The following is a 13324-nucleotide window of genomic DNA, read 5'->3' as shown; positions in this document are numbered from 1 at the left end:
GATCGTTTCACCTTGTCACTGCTTCAGCAGAAGGGCCGTAGTGATGAGCTGAAGAGTTTTGAGGAGATGGAGAAGCTGACATCTGAGCTGGAGGAGCCAACTGTTCCTCAGAACCAGGGAGAGGACAAGACTCCAGGAGATGCCCTAGGTGAGTTCAATAAACCTGTGTTGTTTCCAAAGGCAAATTTGTGCAGTAAGAGAATAAGCTTAGGGGGAAAAATATTTGAAAGTTGCTGTGAAATTGCTCACAAATACATTTTTTTTTGCTGTATTTCTAATTCAGCTCACTAAACAGAACTCAATATCATAGATGATTATCATGCATGATGTTCCCTTCTGTAGTCACAGAGTTGTTGGATGAGCCAGTGTCCAAGGAGCACGAGGAACATCCAGAGAGACCGGACCAAAGCAGGCCTGACCACCAGAAGACTGCTGAGGGTGGTCTGCTGTTGGAGGTGGAGTCTCTGGCGGCTCATCTGACTGGGGAGGGATTGAGCCACTGCTCCTCTGACCAGCTGGTTCTGATCCATGATCAGCTGGGAGGCATGATGAGGACGGTGGTGCTGCAGCTGCAGAGCAGACTACTGGCTCAGAACAAGGACAGCGGACCCTGATCCAAACACTAGACAGTCCCCGGGTTTGGATTACATATTTTGGGAATGCCCCACGTGAAGTCTCTTGAAGATGCCTATTGACAACTGTGGGGGGGCGGCACATTGGTGTTTGAATTCTTACAGAGGTCTTGTTTTGTTTATGTGGGGGCCCGGGCCCCCCAGCCCCCATCAAGGTTTCCCCTCTCACACTCCAACTCTTAAGATCTAAGAGTTAACCAAGTACTACACAACAAGGCCACCAGGATCTGTTTGGATTGTGTTTTTAAACTCTTTTTCCTTGTCCTCTCTGATGGCTGAGGGAGACATTTTTATAAATGCTAGTTCAGGCTAAAAAGTAGTGGTGGCGATTAGTTGTCATGACAAGAGTGAAAGCGAAGCATGGTCTCTGATTGGCTATACCAAGGCTTTGCCAGGAAGTGATATTTTAACCATACATTGTGGTCCGGAGGATGGCACTTTTTACGTTGTGTACCTATGAAATAAAGGTTTGAAAGATGGAGGCTGTATCACAGTGTTGTTCTTTGGATGGAGGGGAAGTTTAATGTGAGCATAAGGCAAAGTATTTCTGAATTCATGATTAATGCCAGTACTGTGGCTGTCATGGCTAGTCAGGCCACAACATTACCTGCCTCCAGGGTAGGGTTTTTCTATAAAACAGCTCCCCAAAAAACTGACTTGTCTTCACTTGATTTCATCTTGTCCAGTTATTATTGATATATAGTGGGGCAAAAAAGTTTAGTCAGCCACCAATTGTGCAAGTTCTCCCACTTAAAAAGATGAGGACTGTAATTTTCATCATAGGTAGTACACTTAAACTATGACAGACAAAATTAGGGAAACGAATCCAGAAAATAACACTAGGATTTTTTTATGAATTTATTTGCAAATTATGGTGGAAAACTTTTTTTATTGACCAAATACTTATTTATCTCAATACTTTGTTGGCAATGACAGAGGTCAAACATTTTCTGTAAGTCTTCACAAGGTTTTCACACACACTTGCTGGTATTTTGGCCCATTCCTCCCATGCAGATCTCCTCTAGAGCAGTGATGTTTTGGGGCTGTTGCTGGGCAACACAGACTTTCAACTCCCTCCAAAGATTTTCTATGGGGTTGAGATCTGGAGACTGGCTAGGCCACTCCAGGACCTTGAAATGCTTCTTACGAAGCCACTCCTTTGTTGCCCGGGCGGTGTGTTTGGGATCATTGTCATGCTGAAAGACCCAGCCACGTTTCCTCTTCAATGCCCTTGCTGATGGAAATCTCACGATACATGGCCCCATTCATTCTTTCCTTTACACGGATCAGTCGTCCTGGTCCCTTTGCAGAAAAACAGCCCCAAAGCATGATGTTTCCACCCCCATTGCTTCACAGTAGGTATGGTGTTTTTGGATGCAACTCAGCATTCTTTGTTCTCCAAACACGACGAGTTGAGTTTTTACCAAAAAGTGATATTTTGGTTTCATCTGACCATATGACATTCTTCCAATCTTCTTCTGGATCATCCAAATGCTCTCTAGCAAACTTCAGACAGGCCTGGACATGTACTGGCTTAAGCAGGGGGACACATCTGGCACTGCAGGATTTGAGTCCCTGGCGACGTAGTGTGTTACTGATGGTAGGCTTAGTTACTTTGGTCCCAGCTCTCTGCAGGTCATTCACTAGGTCCCCCTCTGGTTCTGGAATTTTTGCTCACCGTTCTTGTGATTATTTTGACCCCACGGGGTGAGATCTTGCGTGGAGCCCCAGATCGAGGGAGATTATCAGTGGTCTTGTATGTCTTCCAATTCCTAATAATTGCTCCCACAGATGATTTCTTCAAACCAAGCTGCTTACCTATTGCAGATTCAGTCTTCCCAGCCTGTGCAGGTCTACAATTTTGTTTCTGGTGTCCTTTGACAGCTCTTTGGTCTTGGCCATAGTGGAGTTGAGTGTGACTGAGGTTGTGGACAGGTGTCTTTTATACTGATAACAAGTTCAAACAGGTGCCATTAATACAGGTAACGAGTGGAGGACAGGAGGAGCCTCTTAAAGAAGCTACAGGTCTGAGAGCCAGAAATCTTGTAGGTGACCAAATACTTATTTTCCACCATAATTTGCAAATAAATTCATTCAAAATCCTACAATGTGATTTTCTTTCTCATTTTGTCTGTCATAGTTGAAGTGTACCTATGATGAAAATGACAGGCCTCATCTTTAAGTGGGAGAACTTGCACAATTGATGGCTGACTAAATACTTTTTTGCCCCACTGTACCTTTACGCAAGCTGCTAAAGCGGTGTCTGGCTTGAACTATTGTTGTAGGAAATGTAAGTTGAAGTGGAGAGGCCACAAAGTAGAGAAATAAGAACACACACAAGACCTCAGTAGTGCAGCAGGTTGGTGTTTTATTATCTACTGATCAACGGTATTTGACTTCTTTACCCCCAGACCCAGGTAATCAAAGGGAACGAAACACATGCAATGAGTGACCAGCCTTCGGCTACTTCAGGAGGGAAGATGCTTCTCAAACTGGGTGGTGAAACTCAAAGCTGCTGATCGAAATAAGAATAGGGAATCTTGTCCGCTCTTCATTCTGATAGCCAATCATGTCTGTATGTTTCGTAATGTTACATCCTCAGGAACAGAGCCCTCGTTTTTAGGTTCGATGGATGATACCTCAAGGTTACACGTCTTTTCTTCATCTTTCATCAACCCCTTGTGGTTTTAGGTGATTAAACAACTTTTTCTCTCCATACGGTACACTTTCCTATCATCCATATACTTCCCTTTTTCATCACAGGAAAGTTTGAATTGCATGTTATCTCATCTGTTTTTGTGTGAAAGGTAACTTTCAGTAAAGCTTTTCAAAAATATTTAACTGACATTGATTAAATAAGGTTCTGTCGGCAATTTACAAAATAATGGGCTTTTTGTCATATTGTTTTAAGACAAGGTCTTGGAAAAGGATGAATGTTCTTCTACAGTAGTCTATATAGGTATTTATACATTTCAGATTCTCATGTCACATCCACAGGGCCTTGGGAAACGGGCATCAACACTATAGACTAACACTACAGCTACAAAAATCTACTCTGAGCGATAGTCTACACATATAACAGGTTTACGAAGCGACAGATTCAACCGTAGATTGCGGCCAATCGGGTAGCTAGGTGGATGTGTCGGTGGGACTTGTCTTTAGATTGCTTCAACGTAATTGGCCGGCAGCATGCCAGTCTTGCCTGAGCGCTGCACAGTGCCGTACATCCAGCCCTCGTCGATGGACTGCACGTTTACGATAACATCACCATCCTTGAAGGAGACCTCGTCCATGTCGGCAGAGGAGTAGTCGTACATGGCACGCACAGTTTTCTGAACGGGACAAAAACATATTTTTTAGTAATGACAGCTGATGTAGCTTACATTTTTGGAACATGGTAGTGAGTAGTGCACAGCAACCCAACCAAAAGGACATTTGCCCAACACATGCTTCCCTGTTTCCCTTCTCAATGTGGAGGCAATACAATCTAACTATTTTTCACAGTCAGTCACATCAACTATGACTGGTTTCCACGGTAATGATCTATGTCCTGTGAGCCTGGCACAGTCAAAGTACAGTACTCACCCCGGTGGTGGAAGGGTGGGAGGGGACAGAGGACACGGTTGTCTGCTGTGTGGCTACAGAGGAAGACCTCTGCTGCAGCTCCACTGTCTTGGTGTGTGTGTAACCTGCAGGAGCAAATAGGAAAGACATAAGTCAGCTGTCACAGTTAGAATGAGGGCTTAGGTATAGATACTTCTACCATAGCGGGCTGGGAACAGGGCACTGACTGTACCAAGTATTGACGAGGCTTGAATATAAAGGTCTGCCATCTACACAGTGTACAAAACATTAGGAACACCTGCTCGTTCCATGACAGACTGACGAGGTGAAAGCTATGATCCCTTATTGAGGTCACATGTTAAATACACTTCAATCGATGTAGATGAAGGGGAGGAGACGGGTTAAAGAAGGATTTTTAAGCCTTGAGACAATTGAGACATGGATTGTGTGTGTGTGCCTTTCAGAGCGTGAATGGGCAAGACAAAATATTTGAGTGCCTTTGAACAGGGTATGGTAGTAGGTGCCAGGTGCACCGGTTTGTGTCAAATCAAATCAAATTTATTGATTTATTGACATCAGCTGATATCTCAAAGTGCTGTACAGAAACCCAGCCTAAAACCCCAAACAGCAAACAATGCAGGTGTAAAAGCACGGTGGCTAGGAAAAACTCCCTAGAAAGGCCAAAACCTAGGAAGAAACCTAGAGAGGAACCGGGCTATGTGGGGTGGCCAGTCCTCTTCTGGCTGTGCCGGGTAGAGATTATAATAGAACATGACCAAGATGTTCAAATGTTCATAAATGACCAGCATGGTCAAATAATAATAAGGCAGAACAGTTGAAACTGGAGCAGCAGCACAGTCAGGTGGACTGGGGACAGCAAGGAGCCATCATGTCAGGTAGTCCTGGGGCACGGTCCTAGGGCTCAGGTCAGTTGAAACTGGAGCAGGAGCATGGCCAAGAACTGCAACACTGCTGGGTTTTTCACGCTCAACAATTCCCTGTATGTATCAAGAATGGTCCACCACCCAAAGGTATCTAGCGAACTTGACACAACTGCGGGAAGCATCGGAGTCAACATGGGCCAGCATCCCTGTGGAACGCTTTCGACACCTTGTAGAGTCAACATGGGCCAGCATCCCTGTGGAACGCTTTCGACACCTTGTAGAGTCAACATGGGCCAGCATCCCTGTGGAACGCTTTCGACACCTTGTAGAGTGAACATGGGCCAGCATCCCTGTGGAACGCTTTCGACACCTTGTAGAGTGAACATGGGCCAGCATCCCTGTGGAACGCTTTCGACACCTTGTAGAGTCCACGTGGGCCAGCATCTCTGGAACGCTTTCGACACCTTGTAGAGTCAACATGGGCCAGCATCCCTGTGGAACGCTTTCGACACCTTGTAGAGTCAACATGGGCCAGCATCCCCGTGGAACGCGTTAGACACCTTGTAGAGTTCATGCTCTGAGGCTGTTAAAGGAAAAAGACCGTGCAACTCAATATTAGGGAGGTGTTCCTAATGTTTTGTCCACTCAGTGTCTATGGAATTGGTCTAAAGTGGTTTGGTGGTGTGATATCTGAACTGGGTTGTGATGTGGGCCCACTACAGTCGACCTACCCATGGAGGAGGTAGCAAAGCCATTGCTGTACAGGGACACATGGTGGGCTGGGTCCTCAGACACCTCAGACTTCTCATCACCAACACCACTCATAGCGCTGGTGGAGCGGGAGTGCTCCTTGCTGCGACGCTGGGCTTGGACTGTCACACAGAGGGCAAAGGTCAGGGTTCAACAAAATCTACAAATATTGGTTGCACTTTATATTGAATGAATAGGCCATTATAAATGCTTATAAATGCTTTATAAATTATTATACATTATTATGAATAAAATCATAACACTTATAAATGCTTATAGATGTTTATATGACAAATCAAAGAGTTTCCTGTGGATTATGCTGTTGAGGTGTGATGCTTCTCTCTCGTACCTGACATCATGTGCAGACTCCTGGACTGGATGTTGTCCTCAGCAGGGTCGTAGTCAAACACAGAGCCGGGGTTGGTGCGCCACACACGCAGATCTGAGGGTGAACCGACAGGTTTTACAGAATGGCTGGTACAACATAGATCAAATGGATGTTTGTTTGTGGGTCTCGGCACAGCCTGTGTGTGCTGGCGTGCGTACCGGTGACTGTCTCCTGTTCGTGCTCCACCACGCGTCTCTTCTCCATCTCCACCACACGTCTCTGGATGCCACGGTAGTTGATGTCGCTGAACTCCTGGGTGTTCTTCTTCACACGGTCCATCACGGGGTCAGAGGTGGTGGGAGTGAAGCTGCCCTTACTCTTCTCAAAGTCCTGGTGGTATCTCACCTGGTGGACAGAGAGCCGTGGGATGCTTTTATATCAGTCGGGAATGAGTAATCAACTTGGTATGGCATTTGTTATTACATTTTAATAAAGGACTCAGTGGTAAGACAATAGTTCAACTTTAGTGGTATGGTTTTACATGGGTAGGAATTATGAACGTGAGCAATTTTGTCTGGCATGTGTTATTACAAGAAAAAGACTCTTTACAAGCCAACAAGAGATATTATAACATCTACAAAAACCATTGACTCACTCCAGATATGTTGCGCTGGGTCTCCTTGACACGTCTCATCTCAGGTGTGTCCAGCACAAAGGCAGCCTTGCCCTGCACCTGCTTACGGAAGCTGTCAGAGTACAGCACCTGTGGGACAGCAGAGAGGACAGCAGAGAGGACAGCAGAGAGGACAGCATCAGCACCAGAGTTAACCCCCTTTATCTGCTGAACCTGTGTGTGACAGAATGTGGCACAACAACAACAACAACAGATAGGGTCACTCTGAGAAGGGCTTATTATTGGGACCTCAGACGATATTAGCAGGGAGATTCAAACCTTCAGAGTGGGGGTGGATTAAGAGGGCGTGTCCCAATTCATAATGGAGTTAGGAGGGGTGTGTTCCAATCCTTAATTGGGGTGTTGGGAGTGGGAGGAAGCCAGGGGAAAAGGAGGAGTTGACTAGTTTCAATAACAAGGCAGAGGGTTAGCCATGATATACAAATAGATGAGAGCAGAGGATGACTACTGTAGATCTGATTAATGAGGTTAACTAGAGCCAGAAGAAGAACAGGAGGGAGTTAGATGAGAGGGTTAACGTGGGTTCTAAAGGGTTCTAAAGGGGCACATAGGTCCTGGAGGACGGCTGGTGTACCGAGCTAATCTGTTCTTGGTTCCGTTTCGCTCTCTCCATCTCTGGAGTGAACACCTGGGGCGTTCCTTTGGCAGAACTGTCCTTATACAACACCTACAGGGCAGAAGCACAGCCCCAGGGGACAGTCAGACACACTGCAACAACACAATCCAACACACACCAACACACACTAAAACATCCCAGCCTCCACAGCATGGCAAGGATGTTAGTTGCCACACTAAAACAGGAGATAAATAGCACACCTCTTAAAGGAAGAACGCTGCTGGGGAGATACACATTTAAAAAAAGGTTAAGCAAAAACACTCAAAATGTGAGGAAGTAATTTTGAAGAGGGTGTTTTAGCTGAGGTTAGAATGAAGGGAGAGTCAAAGATGATTTACTGAGGGTGGAAGGTGGAAGGGTAGATTGAAAGGAACGAGGAAGGATGGAGAGGGATGATGTGTTGTATTAGAATCAGGGTTGATTGTTGATGACAAGGGCTGAACCGATAGAGAAGACAGTTTAAGGCGGTAAGGGAGGATCACGCACAAATTTGGACTAAACAGTGAAAAACACAGAAACACGTGTTGGTATTGGTTTCCTCTAGTACCGAGCTGATGTTCTTCTGCATCTCACGAACCCTCTTCACCTCCGGTAGGTCTGAGATGGCTGTGCATCGACACAACGAGTCCTTGTACTTTATCTACCCATCAGATCAGCATTAAGGTCCCATGCAGAAGAGAGATGATGTCACAATGGACAAACACACACAGAGAGAGCAACCGTGAACCAGAGACAGCAGAGAACAGATTACAGGAAGCACTGAAGCTACAAATGACATTGAACTGTTAATAGCACAAGGGACAAGAGTGTATGCAGAAGAATAAAGCTAGATTGAACACATGGGACACAGCAGCAACTTCAGCAAAATAATTTTGGATCGTACACCTCTTCTGAAATAATATAGACTATTTAGATATATGCATGTACTCACAGGGAGGGGTTCCTCCATCAACATATTGTTTAAACATATTGTGGCTTCATGTTACCAGAGAACTTGACATGTTTTAATATTCTATTTTTAAATCATTGTCTACTTATAGTACGCTTCAGTTTTACGTTAGGACATTGAACAGATGTAGGTTTTGGGCTGGGGTAAGACTAAAAAGGGTTGGACAGGGGAACTAAAGTGGGCTTGGAGTTGTACATGGGCTTGTGTAACAGGAGCAGGACAGACAGGAGTATATAAATGAATCAATAAATGAATGAATCAATTGATTGATATACTCCTGATGATCAAGCCCCTGTAGAACTATATGGATGGTAGATGGAGGGTAAAGAATCACAGTATAAAAACCTGTACCATGCTAATGTGTTGCTGGTTGCGTTTAACTCTGTCCATCTCTGGGGGTCTGATATAGCTGCTCCTCTTTGTACTGAATCTTTAAACAGTGACACAGAGACAACCAGTCAAAAACACGGTTGGTTGCCCACTTAAATAAAAACTAAGGAGATGGTAAACGGATGAGGGCTGCCATAAAATGCATGCAAAGGTTTGGGTTATAGTTAGACTACCGTTTCAAAAATCTCACAGCACTTCAGTAAAGAAAACTGATGAAATAGAATTAAAAGACAAAAACACTTTATGATGAAGATTAATAGAAACAAAGAAAATGGAGAAGAAAACTCACAAGGCAATTTGTTTGTCTGGTAGGAAACCAACAAATAGAAAACAAACATGGGATGAATCTATTTAGGGCTTTAGTTTGGAGGACAATGGAAGTGAAGTTATTTTTGTACCACTAAGTTATTTTGAAGCGCTATACTTCATCTTGGCACACAGAAGTCAAAGGTCAGGAGAATAACCACTGATGCTTTAGGGGGCATTATTGGAGGTCAGTTAGGGGTCATACGACAGAGAGGGTGAGAGTTTTTTTTAGGTTTGTTGGTTGGGAAATTATGGGGGGCCTCCTTTATGGGAGGGACTAGATAGAAACTCGAGTACCGAGCTGGTGTTCTTCTGCATCTCACGAACGTTCTTCACACCCGGTAGGTCTGAGATGGCTGTGCCCCGACACAACGAGTCCTTGACCTACTCTAGGGGTTCCATGAGAAACACAGAGACAAAGCAAGACAGATAACAGATATAAAGCACACGTACTGTACACTACACGTATACTACAAGTACACTACACGTATACTACAAGTACACTACACATATACTACAAGTACACTACACGTATACTACAAGTACACTACAATAACTCTACACGTATACTACAAGTACACTACACGTATACTACAAGTACGCCACACGTATACTACAAGTACACTACACGTATACTACAAGTACGCCACATGCATACAGCAGCAGCAGCAGCAGCAAGGACGATGGCCTCACCGAAGACAGTGAGAATGCAGCTGGCATAAAGCAGGTAGATAACACAGTTGTGACATTTACATTGCATGTTAACAGCAGTCAAGTGCTTTTGCTTTTACAGAATATACTGCAAATTATATAACACTATGAACTGACTAGGGAACCTCTGAGCAAATGAAAGGTAGATATTTGGTTTAGTTTATTACAGATCTTAGATGTAATGTTAACTAATTCTTTTAATGTTCTGATGAGTCTGGTGGCACAATGAACTCTGAGATTAGCACAAACTCTGCAAAATGGGGCTGAAAATGTGGAAAGAAAAATGGTTGCAATTATGTAGAGATTAAAACATTATATGTTTTTTTTTTGTTAAATTTGAGATCTGGGAGGGTACAAAGCGTAGACTGAGTGAAGACAGGCAGGGTCACTCTATAGTGTTTGTCTGATTGCATCTAACTCTGTCCATCTCTGGGGTGTCTGACAGAGCTGTTCCTCCTCCCAAGTCCTCTTTGTTCCGAATCTTTAAACGGTAAGAGGAGGAAAACAGTAGTGAGTCTTTGTTCTATCAGTTGAGAGGTTGGTTGAGTGATTTGTGCATGGGAAAAAGACAGGGAAAAGACAACAGACAAAAAAACAGAAAGAAGATGTTTCTAGATGACACATGACATTACGAGTAATAAAGCATGAAACCTGTTGGCTCAAAGTGTTACCATATGCCGTATTTCATAACAACATTGCTCAAACCAGAGATCTAAAATCTAAAAATGTTATTAACCTACTACAGAAACACAAGTTTGGCTATGATTAATCTCTCATTATCAGCTCAAGAGGATATTAAGGGTAATAAGAAAGGGGAGGAAAAGAAAGAGGTGAAAATGTGCTGTAAGAAAAGGTGAAATATATATATATTTTAAATACTCATGGAGCAGTAGGTATCCCCAACTGAAAATCTTTCTATTCTCTTTAACACAAAGCATTTCAGGGCTTTCCTTTATTGATGACACTTTGCCCTTAACGTTTTTAAGGTGGTCTGTCTGGTACTGAAGCTACAGGGAAAAGAGCACAAGTGCAGTTAACATGTCTCCCAATAACAAAAACATCAAGAAAAGAAAAGAGAGGTTGGAGTCATTAAAACTCGTTTGTCAACCACTCCACACATTTCTTGTGAACAAACTATAGTTTTGGCAAGTCGGTCAGGACATCTACTTTGTGCATGACACAGGTAGTGTTTCCAACAATTGTTTACAGACAGATTATTTCACTTATAATTCACTGTATCACAATTCCAGTGGGTCAGAAGTTCACATACACTAAGTTGACTGTGCCTTTCAACAGCTTGGAAAATTCCAGAAAAGGATGTAATGGCTTTAGAAGCTTCTGATCAGCTAATTGACATCATTTGAGTCAATTGGAGATGTACCTGTTTTCAAGGCCTACCTTCAAACCCAGTGCCTCTTTGCTTGAGATCATGGGAAAATCAGCCAAGACTTCAGAAAAAAAATTGTAGACCTCCACAAGTCTGGTACATCCTTGGGAGCAATTTTCAAATCCCTGAAGCTACCACATTCATCTGTAGAAAACAATAGTATAAACACCATGGGACCACGCAGTCGTCATACCGCTCAGGAAGGAGACGCCTCCTTGAGATGAACGTACTTTGGTGCGAAAAGAGCAAATCAATCCCAGAACAACAGCAAAAGACCTTGTGAAGATGCTGGAGGAAACAGGTACAAAAGTATCTATATCCACAGTAAAACGAGTCCTATATCGACATAACCTGAAAGGCCTCTCAGCAAGGAAAAAGCCACTGCTCCAAAACCGCCATAAAAAAAGACAGACTGCGGTTTGCAACTGCACATGGGGACAAAGATCGTACTTTTTGGAGAAATTTCCTTTGGTCTGATGAAACAAAAATAGAACTGTTTGGCCATAATGACCATCGTTATGTTTGGAGGAAAAAGGGGGAGGCTTGCAAGCCGAAGAACACCATCCCAACCGTGAAGGACGGCCTGGCAACATCATGTTGTGGGGGTGCTTTGCTGCAGGAGGGACTGGTCCACTTCACAAAATAGATGGCATCGTGAGGCAGGAAAATTATGTGGATATATTGAAGCAACATCTCAATAAATCAGTCAGGAAGTTAAAGCTTGGCTGCAAATGGGTCTTCTAAATGGACAATGACCCCAAGCATACTTCCAAAGTTGTAGCAAAATGGCTTAAGGACAACAAAGTCAAGGTATTGGAGTAGCCATCGCAAAGCTCTGACCTCAATCCTATGGAAAATTTGTAGGCAGAACTGAAAAAGCGTGAGCGAGCAAGGAGGCCTACAAACCTGTCTCAGTTACACCATCTCTATCAGGTGTGGAAGGCTACCTGAAACATTTGACCCAAATTAAACAATTTACACGCAATGCTACCAAATACTAATTGACTGTATATAAACTTCTGACCCACTGGGAATGTGATGAGAAATAAAAGCTGAAATAATCACTCTCAACTATTATTTTGACATTTCAGATTCTTAAAACAAAGTGGTGATCCTAATTGACCTAAGACAGGGAATTTTTACTCGGATTAAATGTCAGGAATTGTGAAAAACTGAGTTTAAATGTATTGGCTAAGGTGTATGTAAACCTCCGACTTCAACTGTATCTAATAAGCCATTATTACATATACTGAACAAAAATATAAATGCAACACGCAACAGGAAATCGGTCAATTAAAATGAATTCATTAGGCCCTAATCTAAGAATTTCACATGACTGGGAATACAGATATGCATCTGTTGGTCACAGATACCTTTAAAATGGGCCTCACAATAGGCCTCAGGATCTCATCCCGGTATCGTTGTGCATTCAAATTGAAATCAATAAAATGCAATTGTGTCGGTTGTCCGTAGCTTATGCCTGCCCGGACCATAACCCCACCGCCACCATAGGGCACTCTGTTCTCAATGTTGACATCAGCAAACTGCTTGCCCACACAATTTTGTAACAAAATACACTCTCTCTGATGTATCACGAGAAACTCCCCTTCGCAAAAAGTTCTCTCTGTCAAGTAATCCAGCCCTTATACTGGCATCTTTCAGGACCTGAACGCTGTAGCACCGATTCAAGACGCGATTCTCCAATTCAGCAGATTTGACACTGTAGTCTGTTTCCTGTTCGCAAATTCTGCGGACTCTTTGGAATTGGCCATATGGAATATTTTCTTTTAACCTTTTGGGGTAAAAGGTGTCTGCCCTGGAATGGTATTCCCTTCTGTAGGCTTCCTAAAGATTGATGTGTGCAAACAACCGTTCTCATTTTTACTAATGTCGAGGTCCAAAAAGTGAATGTTATCCTTGCTGTACTCCATAGTTAGTTTGATGTTGTGTAACCACTCCCTCTTCCAATTAGGGCTGATTGGAAAAGCTGTTCAAAAGAGGACCTTGTATTCCTGTTATTTGTACTCCCTGACGAAGGCCATGCACCCGAAACGCGTCGTTTAAAAAGAAACTTTGTTTCTATTGAACCATACTAATAAAGGCACTTGTATTA

The 13324-nt window shown here is 43.4% G+C and overlaps 2 protein-coding genes across 9 annotated transcripts in view; one reads left to right on the top strand and one right to left on the bottom strand.

The window, feature by feature from the left end:
* LOC124047925 (telomere-associated protein RIF1-like) overlaps nt 1-1113 on the top strand; it is a 30529-nt gene extending 29416 nt beyond the window's left edge. Inside the window, exons 33-34 of one of the 2 annotated variants that reach the window (XM_046368281.1) lie at nt 31-148; nt 343-1113. In XM_046368281.1, the coding sequence (XP_046224237.1) occupies nt 31-148; nt 343-614 (390 nt within the window). In that variant the 3' untranslated portion in view covers nt 615-1113. Of the gene's footprint in view, nt 1-27; nt 149-342 lie in introns of both variants that reach the window. The other variant, XM_046368275.1, reaches the window with a different exon arrangement.
* Nucleotides 1114-2980: 1867 nt separating this feature from the next.
* The window catches only part of LOC124047886 (nebulin-like), a 99847-nt gene continuing 89503 nt past the window's right edge, over nt 2981-13324 (bottom strand). For all 7 annotated transcript variants that reach the window (XM_046368246.1, XM_046368238.1, XM_046368223.1 and 4 more), the window contains 7 exons: nt 7427-7519; nt 6814-6921; nt 6377-6563; nt 6180-6272; nt 5812-5952; nt 4218-4321; nt 2981-3964 (listed from right to left, as the gene is read on the bottom strand). In XM_046368246.1, the coding sequence (XP_046224202.1) occupies nt 3791-3964; nt 4218-4321; nt 5812-5952; nt 6180-6272; nt 6377-6563; nt 6814-6921; nt 7427-7519 (900 nt within the window). In that variant the 3' untranslated portion in view covers nt 2981-3790. The remainder of the gene's footprint in view (nt 3965-4217; nt 4322-5811; nt 5953-6179; nt 6273-6376; nt 6564-6813; nt 6922-7426; nt 7520-13324) is intronic.

The sequence above is a fragment of the Oncorhynchus gorbuscha genome, linkage group LG01, assembly GCF_021184085.1.
Source record: "Oncorhynchus gorbuscha isolate QuinsamMale2020 ecotype Even-year linkage group LG01, OgorEven_v1.0, whole genome shotgun sequence".
Lineage (NCBI taxonomy): Eukaryota > Metazoa > Chordata > Actinopteri > Salmoniformes > Salmonidae > Oncorhynchus > Oncorhynchus gorbuscha.
The sequence above is the reverse complement of the archived record's forward strand: the minus strand, read 5'-3'. Positions and strand labels throughout refer to the sequence as shown.